The sequence below is a fragment of the Saimiri boliviensis genome, chromosome 16 (assembly GCF_048565385.1).
Source record: "Saimiri boliviensis isolate mSaiBol1 chromosome 16, mSaiBol1.pri, whole genome shotgun sequence".
NCBI classification, from domain to species: Eukaryota; Metazoa; Chordata; class Mammalia; order Primates; family Cebidae; genus Saimiri; species Saimiri boliviensis.
This window is the reverse complement of record NC_133464.1, coordinates 42161217-42185415: the sequence shown is the minus strand read 5'-3', so window position 1 is coordinate 42185415 and position 24199 is coordinate 42161217. Positions and strand designations below refer to the sequence as shown.

General features: G+C 33.5%; 1 protein-coding gene across 1 annotated transcript in view; it reads right to left on the bottom strand.

Annotated features, from left to right (window-relative positions):
• Positions 1-2895: 2895 nt before the first annotated feature.
• KLHL1 (kelch like family member 1) overlaps positions 2896-24199 on the bottom strand; it is a 402761-nt gene continuing 381457 nt past the window's right edge. The window contains exons 9-11 of the mRNA XM_039473260.2: positions 16674-16886; positions 9341-9512; positions 2896-4034 (exon numbers count right to left, since the gene is read on the bottom strand). Coding sequence (XP_039329194.1) covers positions 3975-4034; positions 9341-9512; positions 16674-16886 — 445 coding nt within the window. The 3' untranslated portion in view covers positions 2896-3974. The remainder of the gene's footprint in view (positions 4035-9340; positions 9513-16673; positions 16887-24199) is intronic.

Genomic DNA, 24199 nt, shown 5'->3' with positions numbered 1-24199 from the left:
GTGTATAGAAGAGCTACTGATTTGGTATACATTAATTTTATGTCCTGTAACTTTACTGAATTTATCAATCAGTTGTAGCAGCTCTTTGGAGGCGTCTTTAGGGTTTTGAAGGTATATAGTCATATCATCAGCAAATAGCAGTAGTTTGACTTCCTCTTTAACAATTTGGATGCCCTTAATTTCATTCTATTATCTGATTGCTCAAGCTAGAAATTTCAGCAATAAGTTGATAGAAGTGGTTAGAGTAGGCATCCTTGTCTTCTTCTAGTTCTCAAAAGGAATGTTTTCAACTTTTCTCTGTTCAAAATTACATTGTCTGTAGGTTTGTCATAGATGGCTTTTATCACATAAAGATAAGCCCTTTGTATACTGATTTTGCTGAGAGTTTTATTCATAAAGGATGCTGAGTTTTGTCAAATGGTTTTTCTGCATCTGTGGAGATGATTATGTGATTTTTGGTTTTTATTCTGTTTATGTGGTGTATCGTATTTATTGACTTGCAAATGCAACAAAACAATGATAAATAGGTGGGACTTAATTAAACAAAGAAGTTTCTACGCAGCCCAAGAAACAAGGAGCAGAGTAAACAGACAACCCACAGAGTGGGAGAAGGTCTTCACAATCTATACATTTGACAATAGACTAATATCCAGAATCTACAAGGAACTCACATTAGCTAGGAAAAAACATGAATGATCCCATCAAAAAATGGGATAAGGACATGAACAGACAATTTGCAAAAGAACATATACAAACGGCCACCAGACATATGAAAAAATGCTCAACATCACTAATGATCAGGACAATGCAAATCAAAACTACCTTACTCCTGCAAGAATAGCCATAATAAAAAGAATAATGGATGTTTTCAGGGATGCTGTGAAAAGGGAACATTATTACACTGCTGATGGAAATTTAAACTAGTACAACCAGAATGGAGAACAGTGTGGATATTCCTTAAAGAACTCAAAGTAGAATTACCATTTGATCCAGCAATCTTACTACTGGGTATCTACTCAAAGGAAAAGAAGTCATTATACTATAAAGGATTCTTGCATGCATGTTTATAGCAGCACAATTAGCAATTGCAAAAATATAGAACCAGCCCAAATGACCATCAATCAATTAGTGGATTAAAAATGTATATATATATATATATATATATATATATATATATATATACACACACACACCATGGAATACTATTCAGCCATCAAAAAGAATGAAATAATATCATTTGCAGCAACTTGGATGTAATTGGAGACCATTATTCCAAGTGAAGTAACTCATTAATGGAAAACCAAACATCATACATTCTCACTCATAAGTGGGAGTTAAGCTATGAGGATACAAAGGCATAAGAATAATATGTTGGACTTTGGGGAACTGGGGTAAAGGGGTGGGGGGGTGAGGGATAAAATACTACACATTGGGTACAGTGCATACCATTTGGGTGGTGGGTGCACCAAAATCTCACAAATCACCACTGAGGAACTTATTAACCAAACACCACCTGTTCTCCTAAAACCTATGAAAATAAAATAGAAGAATAAAAAAAATGGGCAAAGGACTTGAATAGACATTTCTCCAAAGATTATATACAAACAGCCATCAAGCAATGATTGGGAAAATGAAAATTAAAATCATGAGGCAGTAGCCATCATCTTATACCCATTATGAAGACTACTTTCAGCAAAGGAAAAAAGTATTGACAAGGATATTCTGCACACAGTTAGTGGGCATGTAAATGGTATGATCTCTATGGAAAACAGTATGGCCACTTCTTAAGAAAAAACAAAAATAATTTGAATTACCATATGACTGAGCAATTCCACTTTGGTTATATATAGTTTAAAAAATTAAAAGCAGGATCATGAAGAGATATTTGCACACCAATATTTGTAGCAGCATTATTCACAAGGTAAAAAAGTAAAAGCAACCAGTGTCCATGCATAGATGAATGGAAAAAAAAATATGGTATACACATCTAGTGGAATTTTGTTCAGCCTTAAAACAGAACATTCTGTTATATGCTAAAACATAGATGAACTTTCAGGCATTATGTGAAGTAAAACATAGTGGTGACAAAAATTACTGTATCATTCCAGTTACATGTGATCTCTACAGTAATCAGATTCATAGAAATAAAAAAGTAGAATGTTGTTGCCAGGGGCTGGAGGAAGAGGAAGATAGGGAGTTGTTTAATGAGCATAGACGTTCAGTTTTGCAAATCAGTTGGTTGCACAAAAATATGGATATGCTTACCACTACTGAATGGTACACTTGGAAATACTGAAGACTGTAAATTTTATGTTACACATTTTATACCACAAAGTAAAAATAATCATTGATATTACCTTACCATTCTATAGCTATAATGGCATCATTTTTCTGAAATAAACTGTGTCTAATGAATTTGACCATGTGTTTATTTTGAGAAAACTCAGATTTCCTAATGTTCCCTTGAGACAAACTCTTTCTTGTTTCCTTGGTTGTTAGATTTCAAATATTTTTGGATACCCAACAATAAAAGTCAATTCCAGAGTTTTCATTGATTTAAAAAACAAAAGTTTTTTTGGCCTCTTCTAGCTCCTACAGTATTCCCAGCACTCTTATTAAGCAATGTGTGTTTTCTGGGCACTAATAACCATCTCAAGTGGGTGAATACAGAAGAAATGATAATTAAAATTATATTTGGTGTCAGCCTAATATTATGTTTTTATGGAGATACATACTTCTTTAAACTTGAAAAGTGACGCAATTTTGTTGAAAGTATCTGAAAGTATACCTTGTTGACTTTAGCCTTACATTTGATTTAAAATTTATTAAAAAATACACCGATAAATGCAAATTTTTGATCATTTATTAATTGTATTTAAAATTTACATGGATCTATTAAGGACATTGTGTAATGTTTCCATTTTATGTTTTAAACAATTACAAACATTTGGGTTAAAATAATATACAGATCAATGTAAGAACTTTGAAAAATGGGGGATGAGAATTTGAAGTCTGCTTTCCTTCTAGCAATAATCATAAACACTCCAACTTAATGGACCATATATTTTTCTCTTGGAATTCTAAGTTTAAGAACAAAATTCTAAAGGACTTCTTGGAATTCTAAGTTTAAGAACAAAATTCTAAGGACTTCAACATGCAATGGATATATATTTAACATTCAGAATAACTAGCTTTCATGCTTACACTGAACTCAACGTAAGGCAAAAGCCCAATAATTCTACTGAATCTTTGGCTCAGTGTGTAAAAAAGCAAAGCAACATGGCAAGGCTAATGAAAACAATCCTTTGTGTTTGCCAGTTTCAGATTGCCAATATGGTTGCAATAAAATTCAACCATTATCTGAGAAGATATGCAGCTTTTATTAGCAGGACAGTTTTCTGAATGCAAGAAACAAGCATGAATCGGTTTCTCTAATTGTTCTCATAGCTTAGGAAAATGAGGCAGAAGCAGGTTTGTTTTAATAAAGCATAATTCTGCTTCCTGGTATGACCACATGTGATTAGGAAAACAGTTAACCAATCAGACTCTATCAGATGAAATATTCTGTCTTCTACTCTTGGCAATCTGTTGGATATTGCCATAGACTATAAAACGATTCAGTGAGTTGTGGTCATGAAATTTTCTTTGTCATGAATATTGGTCTCTCCCTTCAACTGCTCAAGAAAAAAACTAGCCTTTGGTAACTCTAGTTATTGTATGCTATAATACAAAACAAATTACCAATAACCATTCCAGAACTAACTGACATATGGCCAGATATTGTTCCTGTATAAGTTTAACATATTCTTGTTTCCTACTATTCTGTTTGATCTTCTAACACTTTCAACATCAGTAGGTAAAGCTACAGAAATCCTTGTTCTTGAAGATTTTTCTTGGAAGTTCTCATTCTTGCCTTACAATATAAAAATAACCACTCCAGCAGGTAAAATTTTTCCAAATAAAATACCAACAAGTCAAGGTTGCTTGATGACTACCACACAGGCACCTGCTCTTCCAATATTCAAGGAAGCCATCTGTTAAAAAATACAAAGCACAACTTAAGTTTTACTGTCATAGGAAAATAAAAAATTGTAATATATTTTAAAAGATTATATACATGACAATCATAAATAAATGTGTTTGTTTTCCCATTTTAGCCAGAAATCATACAATATAAGTGAAAATGGCATTTTTAAAAAGCAATGAAATGTATATTGAAAATTTTTAAGGCTGCAGCTTTTATGTAATTTTAAAATATGGTAATCAAATATTTAATGATTTTTACTGCAATTAACCTGCTATAGAAAAGTTTCCAGGAAAGATCTATTCTGGAACTTGCATGGACACATTTGTGATGATATTTCATAGTGATAGTGCAGATTATATTTTAGATGAAATAGCTATTACACTTATTGCAATCATTTTGAAGTTATTTACCCAGATACTGTATTGAATTAAATGTGTTATTCATTCATTGTAGACAGAGACATACAATAAAATAAATTCAATACTTTTTCATAAATAGGCCATCATTATAATTGCTATAGGCTTATTACAATTTTCCAACTTATGACAAAAACTGAAATGAGAACTATTTTTTAATGCTGAATATGAAAATGCTTAGAAATATATTAAAACAATACTTTTTTACAGAGTTCGTAATGAAAATTTATTCTTTGGAGACAAACCAACATTTTGACAATTTGAGCGTTTTGGTATCCATAATTTTTAACACAGTTTTCTAAGAATATCAGGGTAGACTAGAAATTACATGATATTATTTCTAAGTGAAAAGAAAGCGTCTAAAATGTAAGAAATAAAATAGCTGCAAAGTAGCCTCAAATCACATACATTATCTTATTGATTGAAAAAGGACAAATTCTTACATTCTAAATATGAAAATTACCTCCATTTTCTACCAGTTGTTTGGAATTTATTTATTGTTACCCATCATCCCACTGCAGATTTAAAAATCCACATATTTGTTTTTCCGCATTATTTGTAAAAGCTAATTTAATGTAACATCACTTGTCTTCCTTGTAGAATTATTGCATAAAGTGAGAGTAGGGAAGGAGCATGTGCACATATTCATGAAATATTTGTGTGAAGAATAATTTTTATAGGTCACCACTGTTATCTTCATAATCATATCATGTATTATCTCCATGGGACAGATGAATGAATGGAGTATCAGGAGACAGTATGTTAATCTTAAAACAACAATGTATGCAAACTGAAGTTTACCTGATTCCAAAGTGCATCCACTTTGCTTTGTCTTTCTTTTATTATCTAATGATTTTCAAGAATTGTTTCACATTAGAGTTATCTAAGAAGCATTTACAAAATACGGACATGCACTGCATGTCCTTGATGTTCTGGTCATGAATGTGTTTTCATCCTTGATGTTCTGGTCATGAATGAACCACATATACAATGGTAGTCCCATAAGATTATTAGATTATAATGGAGCTAAAAAATTCATATTGTCTGGTGATGTCATAGCCTTCTTAACATCAAAACATAAGGCATTACTCACGTTTGTGGCAAAACTAGTGTAAACAAACCTATTGTACTGCTTTTTTGAAAATAGAAGTTCATAGAATAAGGATATAAAAGAAAAAAATTTTGACAGCTGGACAATGTGCTTTAAGGTAACTATTACTATAAAAGAGTCAAAAAGTTTAAAAATATTTAAGTTTAAAAAATAAAAGTTACAGTAAACTGAGATTAATATTAAAGAAAGAAAAACATTTTAAAATTTTAGTGTAGCCTAAGTATAGAGCGTTTTTAAAGTCTACCGTGGTGTATAGTAATGTCCAGTTCCCTCGCATTCACTCATCACTGAGTCACTGACTAACCCAGGGCACTTTCTAGTACACAGTACCTTTTCTATGTTTAGATATGTATAGATACACAAATACCATTATGTTAAAATTACTTTGAATACTCATCAAAGTAACATACTATACAGATCTGTAGCCTATGAGTAATAGGCTATATGATAATGACTCAGTGTGTAGTAGGCCATACCATCTAGGTTGGTCTAAGTATGCTCTGTGATAGGTGCACAATGCTTAAATTGCCTAAGGATGAATTTCTCAGATTGCATTTTATTTTTAAGCATCACATGACTGTGTATGTGCACAAACCCTACCACTAAATGGAAATGGGATTAATATTGAGTAACTGTATTTTTGAAAACTTTCCCAAAGGCTCTTTGATGTCCATTCAATACTCAGTACTGTGTACTAGGCTACATATAGAGTGAGTAGCTTAACTTTATATCTGCATCTACATCTATACTTCTGTCTCTATATATGCATGTGTATATGTGTGCATGTGAAAATGAAACCTCTTTGTGTTTTCAAAAACAAAACGTGAGATTCCTCTTGTGTTTCTTAACATCAGTGAATGACAACCCTCTCCACCCAGTTGTTCAAGATATTCATTCAAGAATTTTCACTTAAGTTGTTGAAGATATTCAAGAAATCTTGACCTTTTTTTTACCTCACTCAACCCTAAATCAGAATCATCACGCCCTCTAAATACATCTCCACGTTTAATTCTATCCATTTCTTCAGTCTTCCACATAGCTCAGGTTACATAATGTAAGCCATGTCTATCTCTCAGAACTTAACCATTCTATTTCTTGCTCAGTGAGACGTACCACATATTCTTCCTCTGGCTCTTACAAACGATGCTCCCTAAGCCATTTCTCATATTTTCATCTGGTTAGCTATTACTCATTTGTCAGCCCTTATTCTACATATCATTTTCTGAAAGAAGATTTATCTGCCAAATGCACTTAATTTCTATCATAGTGCTATTCCCTTATCAAATAATTCATCACGCTATTTAAGCATTTGGTATTTTTCTTCTTAAGTGCATTTTAAACGTTTAAGAAAAGTTTTCCTTCTTTCTTCTTGGTCCAAATTTATTTAACATATAGCTTTAAAATCTGCCCTTGCTCTCCCTCCAGAGGTTGTACCTTTCAGCATGAGTAATACAATAACCTAAAAAGGTTGGCCATAGAACCAGTTAAATAAAAGTAATGGTGAATGTAGATATTTCACCAGAACTCTGGAACTCATTTTCAATGTTTTATATGTCTATTGTGTATAAATGAAATGCATACACAATGGAGTACACTTAGTTGCAACAAGTGGATATTTTAATAAAGTTTTCTTGTCTATTTTAATAATCAGCCATTTGTGGCTGCTAATAATATATGGGATAACCAAGTTAGTCCACTTTAGGACAAATAGAGTGGAAATGACAGGAATTTAGCAAATATGGGAAACCTTTCAAGTAGGCTAGAATCCTGAAGATTTTTAAAGGGATTTTGTGTGAGTCTGCTGATCATCCCTCAAGAGACTTAAAAATATAAATAATGAAAAGATATGGAAGCAAAATCTTAAAGTAATTTAATAGTTTTAAAATTAATTTTATTGTACTAAAATAAAGTTGTTATAAAACATTTTAAATACCACTTTGCCATTGCTAAAATACTATATGATTCAAGCAAGTATAATAAAATACAAGTGTCTTTTACCTATTATTACTACATATATTGATTTCAATTTTAGAGGAATGATAAGAATAATGGCTATTATCTATATGTATGATGATATTGCATCATTTATGTAAACATAAACTTCCTTTAATGTTCTTTTTAAGAGGAACATTTAAAATACCAATTTAACCAGTATATTTCCTTAGTAAATCAGAAATCATTAGTTCATGCATGCAGGGTTTGCTTTGGAAACACTAGGGACTCACAGAGGTACAGAGTTTAAACATATCCTTCAAAATATTAGTGCAATAATGTGAAAAGAAGTCATGAATTTTTATTTTTACATGCAGTGCTCTTTGAATAAGAAATGCTTCTTTTGTAGCCTTTAAAGTAAAATGTAGAAAATCACAAGACTTAGATCTCTTGATATTTCCTTCTTTTCTCTATTCCTCCTTTTTTCTCACTTGGCTAAATCAACTTTTTTTTTTTTTTTTTTTTTTCCCTGAAGTCAAGAGTTTTCCTTTAGAAGATTAGAAACTCATAATGCAGGTACCTAAATCTAGCCATTAGAAATTTGGTTTTGTACTTCAAAGTTACCCTGACTAAATATTGTTGCTGAATGCATACCATCAAAACTGGCCCAATCAAGGAAGTCATGTTTCTTTAAAAGTAAGTATCTTTAAAACAAATTTACTTTAATCAGTGTTCAAGTTCCTTAGTCAATTTAGTCAATAAATTTTAGTCAATTTCTATGACCAAAATCAGATCCTTCCACCCAATGAGGCAATATGTTGAGATATAGCTATTATTCTGCTTCAATTAAATAAGGCTTTAGAATTGCACTGCACTCCTAGGTGGAAACTATTTATTGGAACGTATATTACTTTTAGATTTCTGGTAAAAGTGAGAAGTAAAAGAAATATTGAGGAGATTTAGAAAAGAATGAAAGTAAAGAGAAATCAAATATGTAAAGATACAAGTCAGAATTTACGAATTCCCTCCATCATAAGCAAGCCTTAGTAGCTATGCAGCTAAGATATTTTTCACTATAATTAGGTTGCCCTGGCCTCACCTTCCTTTCACACTCAAACACACCAACACACATCTCTAATTATGTGATTACAATGAGAGCTGCTTCATTCTAGCATGATCTTGAGTCTCTACAGTGAGTATACCTCACCTAAGACAAACAAGTCATTTTACTCCATCTTCCTGGACAAAATTATTGACAAGTAGTGAGCACTCACTGTATGAGGGGCTATGCAGAGCCCTTTCCTGTTTATTCTTTTAATTGAACTGGGATTTAGAAAAAGTTATTTTCTGTTTATGACTGTGGACTTTCTACTTGGGGATTACTACTTGGACTTTCCACCAGTACCACCAGGTGGAAAATTCTCTCTGCAACGCATAAAAATGAACCTAACAGTAACAAAAATGAATGGTAGGAAGGCTGACTTCTACAACCTTTATATTATTTCTAAAACCAAATAACCAAAGTTCGGGTTTGGTAAACCAATATAGTACACTTTTGTTTTTTGCTTCAGGTAACTCAAATTCAGTTTCTGTTTCTTGTTATGGAAAATGGAAATCTCATGAAGCATGTATGTCACTTTTAAATACGTATTTTATTGGTATTAAATTAATAAAAGTACACAAGAATGTATAATTTAATGAACTTTTTACAAAATTAATACAACATTGGATAAAAGTAATAACTTTTGGTTTAGGTTAATTCGATTAGATTTCTGTTTGTATACCATTTCTCCACAGATAGTAAATGAAATAAATTCTTATCCTTGAAGTAAATTATGCTGATAGCAATCTTACCTGTGTCCACTCGTTAGTTTGTGGGTCATAGGATTCCATAGTGTTGAGGTATGTCTGTCCATCATAGCCACCAACAGCATATAATCTGTCACCAAGGAGACAGACCCCAACAGCATCTCTGGGCATACTCAAAGGAGCCACCATGGTCCAAGTGTCTGTTTTCGGATCATATCTAGAATTCAATGACAATAGTACATAACATATTGTAATAACAATCAACTTTTACTATAAAAATTTTAATTTTTAAAAAAGCCTGTCATGAAATAGGAAACTGGTTTTTTTCTTTAAAAGCTATCATTTGAGCAGGTATTCTAGAATGAATATCCATAATGTCTAGCTTTCTAAACACCCAGACCCTAAATTAATGCAGATTCATTCAACAAAAATAAATGTCATGATGTCTTTCTACAAAGAACTCTCAGATATATAAATAACTATTATCCACAGTAGAATTAGGGTATTTAAAACAAATATATGCAGACTGCTATGGTAATGAAGAATAAATGATTAAAAATCTGGGAGAATTGTGGAATACTCGATAGGTGAAGTCTCCTTTAAACCAGCTCTGAAAGTCTAGCCTAAATTTGCTGTAAAAAAGGGAAAAATTTGTACAAAAAGAACTGTAGTGTTTTGTTGGTGGTGGTGGTTTTGTTTCTTTTTTCTTTTTTTTTTTTTTTTAAGGCATGGTCAGATTTGAGGGAACAGGTAAATAGTATGACTAAATATCAAGAGAGTCAAACACTTGAGGAGGTGGTGTGCCTCAAGAGATGAGTTTTGATTAGCTAATGGGATGTTTGATGCCCTGGGTAAGGTACTTGCAGTTTACTCAATAGAAAAACAGCCTTTGAAGGCCGGGTGCGGTGGCTCAAGCCTGTAATCCCAGCACTTTGGGAGGCCGAGGCGGGTGGATCACGAGGTCAAGAGATCGAGACCATCCTGGTCAACATGGTGAAACCCCGTCTCTACTAAAAATACTAAAAATCAGCTGGGCATGGTGGCGCATCCCTGTAATCCCAGCTATTCAGGAGGCTGAGGCAGGAGAATTGCCTGAACCCAGGAGGCGGAGGTTGCGGTGAGCCGAGAGCGCGCCATTGCACTCTAGCCTGGGCAACAAGAGCGAAACTCCGTCTCAAAAAAAAAAAAAAAGAAAGAAAGAAAAAGAAAAAGAAAAACAGCCTTTGAAACTTGGGGAAATAGCATGGGGAGAAATGTCAGATATAGGTGAGGGGAGGAAGGCAGCAAATCACACTGCTATGTGTGTACCTATGCAACAATCTTGCATATTCTTCACATGTACCCCAAAATATAAAATGCAATTAAAAAAAATGAATATACTAGATATATATGTAAGCAAGAGTAAAAAAAAGTTTTAGTGTAGATCATATGTTTGAAATGAAAATAATTTTCATATTTTACTTTATAACATACAACTTTCTAAAAACCATATAATAGTAGTGGTATAATTGTTAACCCTTATAGACAATATTGTTGGTAGATATGAAATTTCTACCAAATTTTATGATATTATGGCTCATAAAGTGAAGTTCAGATAATTACAAAACCTTGAAATGGTTTTGAGTTCACTGTTAATTTTAACTTAAGACAGAGGAGAAAGCAATCAGTACAATGTTAGAAGAAAATCTCAATGTATTCAGTGTTTTTCAGGCTCTCTGCTTGATGATGTGCTTAATGTCTGTTTTTAATGTGTAGTCTTTTTTGATGTACTTATTGATATTCTCCCAACTTTTAAAATCCTCCCCTTAAAAATATAATGGGCATAGAATGATCCGGAAGGGAAGATGGGGAAAATAAATTGCTGCTTTCCCTCTCAATATCTCTTGTTTATTTTCACTGCCAAAAACTTTTAAAGTTAATTTGATTTCAACTTCTGTATAAAGATGGATAAAAAATTCTATTATTTTGACTTACGTCATACTTTATTTCATTCATGTTTCAAGGTTGAGGAGAGGAGAAATGAGTTGTTGACAGAACAAAGAGAAACAAGGACAAGCTGAACAGCTCTTTGACTCCTCTCAGATGCGGTTTTCACAATAGATCTTTAAAAATTATTTTAACTATTGTCCATCAGCAGAACATGGATTATAACCATGAAATCTGAATGCCAGTTTAAAGAAACTTTAAAAATTGGATACCATTTAACAGTTCAAAATGAAAGAGCAATAGATTGTTTATATAATTACTTCCTCTACCAATATGACAGAAAACCATAATTAGCACTATAAATCCAAATTATGTATTTTTATTTTATTTTATTTATATGTTTTCTGAGACAGGGCCTTATTCTGTCACCCAGGCTGCAGTGCAGTGGCAGATGATGGCTTACTGCAGCCTCTACTTCCCCAGACTCAAGTGATCCTCCCACCTCAGCCTCCCAAATAGCTGGGCCCCAAGGCATGTGCCACCACAACTAATTTTTTTTTTTTTTGTAGTGATAGGATTTTGCCATGTTGTACAGGCCAGTCTCAAACTCCTGAGCTCAAGCAGTTCACCTTCCTCAGCCTCTCCAAATGCCAGTATTACAGGCATTAGCCAATGTACCCAGCCAATATCCTATCTATATAGAATAATGCATGTTTTATTTGTTCTTTCCATAAAATCCTTCTTCTTTCTCAAAACATACAGATGAATTATCATGATGCCAGAAGAATTCTGAGCAGCAAATCTAAGGACAGTAGTTCATTCTGTCACCTCTTTCTCTGTCACTCCTCATAAGCTGTTGAGGGAAATAGCAAATCACATAACCAAATTGGTATAGCTGTTGTGTCAGCTAACAAATGCTGCATCTACTTATAAAGCAGGGCCCCTAAGTACTTAGGTTAGCATAGAAAGCTTGAAATGGTTAGGCTTTATGTTCCTACCCAAATTTTATTATGAATTGTAATCCCCAGGTGGTGAAGGAGGAACCTGGAGGGAGGTGATTGGATCATGGGGGTGGTTTCCCCCATGCTGTTCTTGTGACAGTGAGTGAGTTTCCATGAGATATGATGGTTTTATAAGTGTTGGGCAAGTTCCTCCTTTGTGTGCAGACTTGCTTGCCTACTGCCATGTAAGACATGAATGCCTCTCTTTTTTGCCATGATTGTAAGTTTACTGAGGCATCAGTCATGTGGAATTATGAGTCAATTATACCTCTTTTCTTTTTACCCAGTCTTGGGTAGTTCTTTATAGTGTGTTAAAATGGACTAATACAATCCTCATATTAACATAGTGTATTCAAAATTTGAGCATAATTTGCTAGGCAATAGCAAACATTATGAATGCACAGTAACAGAACAACAATGACAACACAAACTAGCTAGTTCTTTCATGCTACACTCATGCAGCTGGCTCCAGCAATAATATCTTGAATGAGAAACGGTTTGGGGGAGGAAGAGGATGGGGGAAGCAGAGAAGAAGTATATCAAAATAATATATCAAAATTTTTTATGCTCGTTAATAGTGTTTAGATAAGATAGAAGAATATACTTTTCAGGTAATATTTGAACAGTCGCTAAGCTCTTCAGGCCCTACCTATCTCAAAAATTTTCAACTTAAAGTATATGGAAATAATATTCTGCCAAGAGGATGCAAATGCAAATCTGGCTCCGTAATACCAAACAAATCTCTACCAAATCTTATGATAGTATGGGTCATAACACACAGCTCAAATACCATGAGTCCATCTAAACATCCACCCATCCTCCTACTCTATCAATTTATCTATTCACTTATCTTCTATCATTTCTCTGTTTATGTATAACAACCTATTTACAGCTTATCTCAAGATAGTTTTCCTTGTGGGAATATTGAGGTTCATTTTTCTTAGTGTCTGATTGATTCAATAAATTCTCATTAAGTGCGTATTCTGTAACAGGAACTGTACCAAGCACAAGAATATAGAGGTGGGTGCAAAGCTATTTTGGGCAATACCAGTACATGGCATGTAGTTTAGTGAAAAAGAAAAAACTGATGTAAAAAGAATTTTAATTATAATGTTAATAATTGGTACAAAGAAATAACCTCAATTTTTCTTCCTGGTCAAATTCACATTATGAAATGATCCCTTTGGTAACTATAAGGAGAACAAATTAGAAGATGCAGAAGTGGATATTACAAATTCTAGTATAGAAGGTTCTCATTATCTTGACACCCTTCTTTCACCAGGCCTCATTACTGGGATGCAGATATAAGGGAAAGGAGGTTCTGATCTATTATTACTCAGCAGTGGTACTGATGTCTTTGAGCATATTTTCTGATCTGTTGCCTAGATTCCAGTTTTGAAAGGTCTATTTTGTCTTGTTCTTCTAATACTGTAAGCTCTGTATAACATAGTGCAAAATACATGCAAAACAGTAGTTGCTGACTAAATAGATAAATGGATGAGTTTTCTTTCTCTAACAGATTACCTCTTCAGGACCTAACTTCTCCTGAAACTCAGTGCACATTTTGGACACTGATTTTGTTCACAAGATGCTCTTAACTAGGGTGAGGCTCAGTCACAAAATTAGTTTTCATCTGTTCCACAAACTAATCTAGAGTCCTCATTCTCATTCAGTCCCTGCCTTCTACCTTCTCTGATTTGAGGTGCCAGTGTTGTTTGTGCTCAAGACAGCCTGAGTGCAAACAATTTTTGATAAGTATTATATAATTGTACTTAACATCGCCATTATATAAGTTTACATTTCTATATAAAATCATTGTGATATAATAAAATGTGATCTATCCATCTCACTACAAAATATAGCATTGTATACACTATTCTTGCTATTTCTAATGATGTTTGCCTATTATTATATACTAAAAAACGTATTTACATTCTATCTGCAAAGTGGTTTCACAGAGGCACTGTTGTGTATCTTGATTTACTGATGAGTTACATGTGAAATCATAAATATAGAAAATATGTCATAAAAAGTGCAAAAGTGCTATTAATCTGATGGGTAGTATGAGCTAGGATAAGAATCGTGATACTGCTGTGTGCTTCTGCATTACTTAAGCTGTTCTTATCCACTGAAATCCTATAACTCAAAATAGCCATGCTTATTTAAATCTAATTTTCCAACATAAATGTATTCCTAGGCTGAATTATTTATGCCTCTGTTCACAAACAACATTTCAATACATTATACAGTCGAGTTGGATGAGAATATTTGGATGAAATATCATTTCATTAGCAGCAGTTATATAAGATATTAAAAGTAAAAGTAGGAGGCTCATGATATTCATCTCTTCTCTTCATTTACCCAAGAATTTAGCAAAGAAAATATAAATGAGTTCATTGTCAGTATTTTAGCAGCATTTTAAATGATTGCATATTTGTGTGTATAAAAGTATAAACCTATTTTTTAAGACTCTGGCCATTGTTTTCATTCTAACACCTGCAGTCCCTGATTTCAGTGGACTAGAAAATATTAAAGTGAAAATGTAGTGAACTTAATGCCTTTCTCAATGTGTATACAGCCATAAAGCTATAGTCCATTTCACAGAGGAGCAATATTGGTAAACATTGATTCTGTATTTTATCTGATATGAACACAGCCTGCTTACCAAAAACCATCTCTTGCCAATGTACTTATCCTCAGTAAAAATAATTACATATCCTTAGAAAAAATTCTCATAAATGAGAAGAATATCCTTTTTCCACCATCTGTACCACTTAAAGGCATCAGGATAAAGGATGTGTTTTCCTAATATAAAAAGGAAAATTTTTCTGCTATTAGTGCTATCTACCAAACATCTCATTTTTCTCCTAGATGCAAGTTGGGATACTGCTCTCCTCCTCTCATGAAGTTTTCAGTGGCCATGTCACTGGTTTGTCACTGGAGTACAAACGAAAGAGAATTATATTACTTGCAGGTGGAATCTTTAAGGACTAGTGAATAATTTACCACTCTTTTTCCTTTTGATGTGGAGACCAGCAATGATCAATATTCTAGATTATGTGTTAGTCTGATTACCAGAGTTTTAATATCATGGATATTACATGATAATTACATGTAATAGTGTGAGTGAGGAGAAAAGCATCATGGTATTAAACCACTGAGAATTTTAAAGTAATTTGTTACAGAAGAATTATCTTATCCCTATAAATAAACCAATTGACCTAAATATTCTCTATCCTCATTTCTCCATAGATCATTATGTATCCTATGTGATAGGAAATGTCACCATGCATCTTACTAAGGACTTTTCCTTCCTTACAGCATACCATATAATAGTTCCAAGTAAGGCACAGCCAAAACAGAACTCAGGAATAGCTGTGTCAGAAGTCTCTGCATTGTATTCCTAGGCCTGAAGCCAAGGTATCACCCTACTCTAGCTTCTGTGCACCTGGTCAATTTTAGAAAGAGTTATAAGAGAACCTATATTTCCTTCATACACCAGGATTATTTAAAATACAGCTCCAGTCTGTCTGATTTATGTTAAAAATGGTATGTCATAAAATAAGAACTTAATTCACCTTTGAGAGTTTGAAAGGGCAGAACAAACAAGAACAGAAGAGAACACAGAAACAAAATGCGAAATATTTTTAAAAGAGTTAACTAACATTCATGTTTCATAAATTACTCAAACTTCACTTAATGTTTTCAAAATATAACAATAAGAAAGTTAAATATTATTTAAGTTATAGCAAAGACCTGGAACCAACCCAAATACCTATCAATGATAGACTGGACAAAGAAAATGTGGCACATATACACCATGGAATATTATGCAGCCATAAAAAAAAACAAGCTAGTGTCCTTTGTAGGGATATGTATGAATCTGGAAGGGTCATGAAAGAACCCTTAACTTCGGCAAAATAAACTTCCTAAATTGAGACCAGTCTCACATATTTGGAGTTCACTGATGGTATTTCTCCTTTACTATGGACAGTATATCTAATATAAGCAGACTTAAGTCTCTAATAATCAATTTCTGAAAAAATTCATAGGAAGACTATTAGCATATAAATCAATCAGAATGTAGATTTACAAATTCATGCTCTAATGCTGTTTAATAACTAAAATACTATGTGTAAAATTATTTCAGATCCTGGGGATGTTTTTCAAAGCTGGTTTTTTTTGTGAAAAAACATTGTGAGGATTTAGATAAATATTAATTGAAGGGAGGAGTCAAAAAATGAGAAAAGAAAGTATAGAGGGGTGTGTGTGTGTGTGTGTGTGTGTGTGTGTGTGTGTGTGAATGAGATTGAGAAAGGAGCTAAAAAACATATCTCTAGGTGTTGAATTTACCTTTCCTAAACAATGCAATTTTTCCAGTAATTCGAATCAGGCATCAATGTGATTTGCACTGTCTCTTTCACTGTAACAGTGTCCCTGGGGTCTCTTACCTTTCTACATAATCGAGTAGCCGGGAACAGTGATTTGAAGCAGGAGCATCATGACCTCCTACTGCATAAAGAAAACCATCGCATGTGGCCACTCCAACACCCCCTCTCCTCTTACACATGGGAGCACACATGTTCCACTTATTTGTATGAGGATCATAATATTCCATTGAACTCAAACAGGAACTTCCATCACGACCTCCAACTGAATACAACCTAAAAACACAATTGGAAAAATGTGATTTAATATCATAGTCTAGAGGACAAAATATAGAAAAGGTCCTTTAAGAAAATTTTCACAGTATGAAATGTGTTGGAAATACATTACTTTGCAGGGAGATTTTAAAAAAATACTTGATAAATGATCATATATAGCAGAAATTTCTATTTTTGTATAGAAATTGTATAGAATTATGTTTCTATAGAAATCAATTTTGTATAGAAATTGCAGTACACTAAATGAAATTTTAACAACTATAATTTTTAACCTCTATTTCCAGAAAGTCAGATAGATTTAAATTGCATACTGCAGAAATCAGTAATATTAATATTTTAATTTAATAAATACTAAGAAATGGCCACTAATGTAAGAACAAGATATAAGAAAATGAATATAAACAGATAAACAGGATAAAAAGGCATGAAAGGATATAAAAAAATAAATATAAACAGGTAATAGGATAAATAGGGATTATCCTACTTGTTGATAAGCAAGTGATTTGGCAGTATATAAAACATGTCTGCTTTTTGTGTTCCCATCTTCACAGTTTAGAACAATGAATAAACATAGTAAACTGAAAGTATTATCTTAAGAACTTTCTTAATCAGTACCTATACTATAGCTGAACACAAGACTACAGGAAAAAAGAATATAACAATGTTAGTATGATTGAAAATTGCTGAAGGTTACTTGATACATTCATCTTGTTATAATGATTTTATTAATGAGAAATTTATTATTTCTCATATTATTTATTTCTATATTATTAAATATAGAAATTTCCCAAAATAAGTTATACATCATAAATGTTATTAACATGATTTGAATACATTGTGTAATCCTAATAAAATAGTTCTTCCCCATTTAATCATAGTCATGAAGACTTTATCATAGTAAGGTACAGTGCTGCATTTATTTACTTATCCATTTGCTTACTACCTATTTTTTAGTGTTTAGTGTGTGCCACACATTGTTAAAACTTTATTGATATATCCATGAACAAAACAGGAAAAAAGACCTCAGTGCACTCAATCCTGCTGAAGCAGGAAAGACATAATATACAAAGTAAACATAAATATCATTTACAACTGGAGGATGTGTTATGAGTGCATCCTTAACCTTAGCAAAATAAACCTTCTAAATAGACTGACACTTGACTGAGAAATTTTGGGTTCACATCACAAACACTTAAAGAATTTTGCTAATTTTTCGGAAGTTCTTTCGCATATTGAAGACAGAACACTAACACATTCTGTGGGGCCAGCATTGCCCTGATACCAAAGCCAGACAAAGACACCCCCAAAATAAAATAAAAATGAGAGGCCACATTCCTATAAATATACATGCAAAAATCCTCATCAGAATACCTGCAAACTGAATCCAACAGTACATAAACCATGACCAAATAGAATTTATACTTAGGATGCAAGGATAGTTCAACAGAAAAATCTTGATTAAAGCAATACATACGCTATGTCAATAGAATAAAGAATAAAAATCACAAGATCATATCAATAGATGCAGAAAACGCACTTCACAAAATTCAACACACTTCCATGATAAAAACTCAATAAACTAGGTTAGGAAGAAATGTACTGAATAATAAGGATGTTGTGTATTAAACCAAATTTGCCCAGTGAAAAACCTATTATGCAGGAGGAATAAATGAATAAATACTCCACATACTTTTTTACTCCAGAATGTAAAAACATGTTATTGATAGATGGAGGAGGAAGAAAGGAAGAAGGTCCCAGGAGAATCTCCCACCAGCCTGTTCACTGTGTGGGCTGGGTGGAACCTTAGGAAATTCCTGTGTTTGCAGCGGGGAGGAGCCTGAACTCTCCTGTTGCTGGGTGGGGACCTGAGATTCAACCTGTGAGATGGGGGCCTGTTAACAGAAACCCCTCTTGTTTTGCTGAGTTTTTTTCCTTTTCACCCAATAAATTCCATTCTCCTTCACCCTTCAAAGTGTCTGTGTGCCTAACTTTTCCTGGTCATGTGACAAGAACCCATTTTTTTTTTCCACAAAATTTTGATTATTAAACTTACAGCTTACATTATAGAAGTGAAACATTTAGCTTATCAGCACCTTTTTTCCACTAATAGCATATATATTAACATATATTTTATTTGCAAATGGCAAAGTTCACAGGTTATAATATAACTTTTCTTGGATGTAAGTAAACATTTTATGACACCTCCCCCAATAAAAATCTAGTAACACAGTGGTTTTGACACAAGTTTATGTAATGCATTCATAAATATGAGATAATATTTCAGTTTTTTCTATAAAATAAATGCTTTATATCTGCTACCTGTTTTATGAATTACTAACAAAACTCCATTGTTAGTGGTGTCTTTGCTTTAGTATATGGTGTGTCCTATGGTGTGTTCTTTTCATGTCATTCATAATCTGTCATCAGATTAAAAGTGTAATAATAATTTTATTAACATATAAATAACAATACTAAGACAATACTATCAAGGCAAAATTACTTGAAATACACTGATTTTTACCTCAAGAACTTTGAAAAAGAAATGAGAAAATTGGAATTTGTGTAAAAGAAATAATATTGTTATTTTGGACCACTTCATGGATCCATTATTAAAACCAGTAGGTAGATTTCAGTACCTTAACAAAATTAAATTATGTACTTTATGAATATATGCTATCAACCAGCATTGTCTGAAATGTATTTATTTGTGAATGTAAATTAAGTCTGAATTAGGCTAAGAACAAGAATATAAAAATAACAATATTACCATAATTATTCTTTAAAGTATAATAATATCCAAGGAATATGAACAATGAACTCTGACCAGTTGGAATATATGTTGTAATTACACACGAGTCTTTATGAACAATTATCAGGCCAAGCAAAGTGGCTCACACTTATAATCCAAACACTTTGGGAGGTCTAAGTGGAAGGATGACTTTAGCCCAGGAGTTCAAGACCAGTCTGGATAACATGGCAAAACTCCATCTCTACTATTCCCTGCTTCTTTCACTGTAATGACAAAGTAGAGTTTGAAAATTTGAAGAGCAGGGAAGAATCTGATGATGGAAGTCAATGCACTGACAGCATAGGAAGTGACAGCTGACAGTTTCACAGCAAGAAAGGCAATGTGACATTTCTACTTTGAGTTGAAAGATGAGTAAAAATTTGTAAGATGAAAAAAATGGGGAAAGCATTATATACAAGAAAAGCATTAAATGTAAAGACCAGGGGCATGAAAGTTCATAGCAGTTGATAGATAAAGAGTGACAGGTATGTCATATTGAGGGAAGGGGCGGTAGTGAAGGAGGGCAGGAAAGAGATGCAGCTTGTAGGATGAGGTTAGATTGAGAATGAAGGGAGTTGCATGCTATGCTATGGAGTTAAGGACAGAAAAATAACATTCTTCAAAACCATCAGCTTCATAGTTCCATTAGCTATGAATATTGACCAGTATATCCTTGTGTGCCAGGAATTACAGAAGATAGAGAAATATTTTTGACTAAGGGTACTTTTCTATGACTTTTCTGAGAATTGCAAGAATCTGAGTCTTCTCTGCTATTGTGGCTAGTTGATGTGTTTACAAAGCACACAGATAAGTTTTACCTAATGTTCAGCTACCATGTTTCAACGTCTTGAGGCCTAGTTAGCAGGTGCTCATCTAACTTAGTGCCCTATGATTTATATTCTGTTACATGCAATACAGCAGCTCAAGAAAACAAATCTTGCATTGATTAGGATATGTGTTGGAATGTGTGTAAACATGGTTTTATAGGAGAGGAGACCCAGGGTGCATTGCTGGAGTATGAGCATGGTCAAGAATTGTGAAGAATCTGAAATTCTACCCTACTTCCAACCTAACCAATTAGCCTGCTACAGTTTAATGGATGCCAACAGAAGAAACAAGATTCGTGAGGGGGAGAGAAGTGACTGCTAGGTACAGTGCAGTAGACAGCATAAACCTCATGTTTACATGGGCTCTCCTTGTTTCTCCCAAGTCCCACCAGCATGAATTGGAGCAATTCAAGTGAAGGCTGCACATGTGGTGTGTTTGTTTCACTTCTGAGGACCTCTAAGTTTCTGAAACTCTAATCCTTTAAAGGAGCTACCAAAAAAACCTGTACAACCTTAACCCTGAAGAGAGACATTATCTTTATGATTCTGGTAAAGAAACAATTCTCTACCTTCTGACCAAAAGGAAGCCACTGTGTTTGTGTTCAACTCTTTGATTTACAAATATCCTGAAAAGATGTTGTAAAAAACAGTCACCAGTAATTATTGTTTGGAAAATGTGCAGTAATGCTAAAACTCCCTGGACAATTGTCTACTGACCCTCGTGTCTTGATGTCCCAAGGTGGAGTCCCAGCTACCACAACCATGGTTCAAACAGCAGGATGAAAGAAAATTTGAAGAAGAAGCACAGCCTCTCCCTTAAAGAGTCCATCTTTTAGGCCACACAACTCACTTCTCTTATCTCATTGGTCAGAACCAAACACGTGGTTATTCCTAGTTGGTAAGATACTGGAAAATCTTGTCTTTACTTTAGATGGCCATATGCCTCACTAAAAATGTGTGTTTATACTGTCATATAAAAAGGAATGAATGAGTATTGAGGGATAATTAGCAGTTTCTGCCATAGCACTAGATCTTCTCTAGCACTATGTAGCATGCTACATTCATATACTCTAACATAAAGTATATGAATGTACCATTACCGTTTTTATTACATATGCAGGGTTATTTCTCCTCTTCTCTCATTAGTCAACTGAGGTTGTGTTTCCACTAGAAAGTCTTTTCTGATCCCATTTTGTCTTGTTCCCTGAAATTTAACTTTATTTATAATCTGTATCCTAGGTAGTTATTTAATATTTCGCATACTTTACCAATAAAGCATATTTCAGGGAAAGTGCACAGAAAGTACTCCCATACTATTATGTAAATATTAGAATGCTTTGCTAACTATCTTGGGAGATTAAATATAATTTTGACTCACTGTATTTGGTTACCCAGAAAAAGGGTTCATTCTTTCTGTTGTACAACAAAAGGATTAGTATCCCTCAACTCCAGTACCTTTGAAGCAACTCTCTAAGTCCAGAACTTAGGTTGGTCCTTTGTTTCCTAATTAACAGAGAGCTCTTTCATCAATGCCACAAGAAAGCTTATCAATAATGCTGTCAGATTACTCCCATATCTGCCTTTCCATGGGAGGTTCTTGTTAAAGTGCCTTACAGGACAGTCAATGGGATTTCACTAAGCTATGGCATTACATTGTGTGACTGGTTTTCTTTCTGCTTGCTAAAAAATGATGGTGCCTATTGCAAACTCTCTGTACACTTGCTACTATTCTAACACATAGCTGGTAAATAAGATTAGAAGCTCTGATAGAGTCCACCTACTTTTGTTTATTAAAACATACCCAAATTTATGAAAAGAATCTGACAATTGTAAATATGTGAATTAATTTAGATCAAGTCATCACATACCCAAACTTGGCAGACCTCACCAACCCAAAACTGCCAGTTCAATCTTACTACCTCTTTATTTCCTCTGCTCCCACACTATACCTGTGGAGTCTGACTGGCAGACTTGACTGAATGAGGGATGAAACACATACACTGACACAGGTTTTTGCCTGGTCACATTTATTTAGTACAGATTAGATGACAAAAGACTCAATCAAGTAAACAACATTGGAGAGTAATTAACATTGCTGACCCCTAGGTAGAGAGTAGTCATGCCCTCCAGGAAGATCAAGATCAGTCTTAGTAAATAAGCTATTTGGATACACTCCTCTATATTCCTTTGTTATCTGCTCTATGCTATTAGCTTAAGGTAAAAGGATTAGGCTGCCTTCAGACGTAAACTTTTTCCCAAGGCTTTTGCAAAACCTTCCGGCCTTCCAAGAAGGTTTGTGTTTTTGAAAATTTTGCACACCATTCTGACTGATCTCCTACATACACCTATTATAATTCTGAAGCTTATTTTTTTGTGATTGTTTTCTAGTTCCTTTTAGTATAATGTAAGCTCTCTGAGGGCAGAATTTATTTATGTTCTTTGATATATCATTATGGGCAGTACCTGTTTGTGAATTTTTTAAAAAAATGAAGTACTTGTTTCTAATTCTAGAAAAAAAAGTGATTTATCTGTGAAAACATCAATGAAAATGCACCTGTTTTTAAGTTCCACTGAAGCAAGATTTTAACAAATGGCAGGGAATATTATTAATTATGTGTCTTGGGTACAAAAAGTCAGGAAGAAAAAAAGATTAAATTGGGTGGATTCAAAAAGAGTTTACAGGAAAGATAAAAATTAAACAATGCTTTGGATGGTGGAAGATATAAATAATCTTGGCAGAAATTAATATATTTTAACATTTCTTGACACTATTTTTCTCAAGTGTAATAAACTCAGTCCTGTTAATACTGATATTGCCACATTGATCTTGCACATAGAGAGCTAGAGTTGGGATAGTTTATCAGTCTAGAGAGTTTTCATATGTATTCAAAGATCAAATGAATATTGAGCAGGAAACTAAGTGGACAGTGAATAGTGGAAAGACACAAGTTATTAAGAAATAAAAAGCAATGAAAGGGGAATCTAGGCAGAAACATGAGTAAGTGAAAAGGCAAAAGGGTGTGGACAATCAAGGTATGTTCAGGGAACTGGAATGATTTGCTATGGCTGGGACACTGGGTGGCTTGAAGGCAGGTGGTGAGAAAAGAGAATGGAGAAGGAAGGTGAGGTCTAAGCCATTAAAACCACTATATTCCAGACTGAAGAAACTGGCAGTGACCATGCTCAAATAGGGCACCAAAATGAACTGTTGGCTGTTGAAATAAATTTTAATTCTGAGGCATAATTTGTTAAATAATCCCTTTTAGTCACTGGCATATATCTTAGCCAATCAACATTGTGATTAAATTCTAATAATTACACAGTTTCCTTGAGCAATTAGAAACAATTCTTTAACCAGAGTGAATATTTATAAAATAGAAATGAAAACAAGACACTGATCCTTTTTAAAACCTTTGCAATATTTTTATCTTGGCCAAGTTACTATATGATCTGAGGGCCTGCCATTCTATCCAATCTTTGGGGCCACTCCCTTTCATTATGTTCCTGCCAAACTTAAATTTTGCATTTTATATTCAAGGTATGGATACAAGTTTTTCTTTCTTATTGTAATGATTCCTCTCATTCTGGATATCCAATAAAACAATTGGTCCCTTAAAAATCGTTTCTTTCAGTATTTAAAATTCTCCTGAGCTTATTAGTAGTAGCCCCAACTAAGATTCAATAAACAGAAATTTATT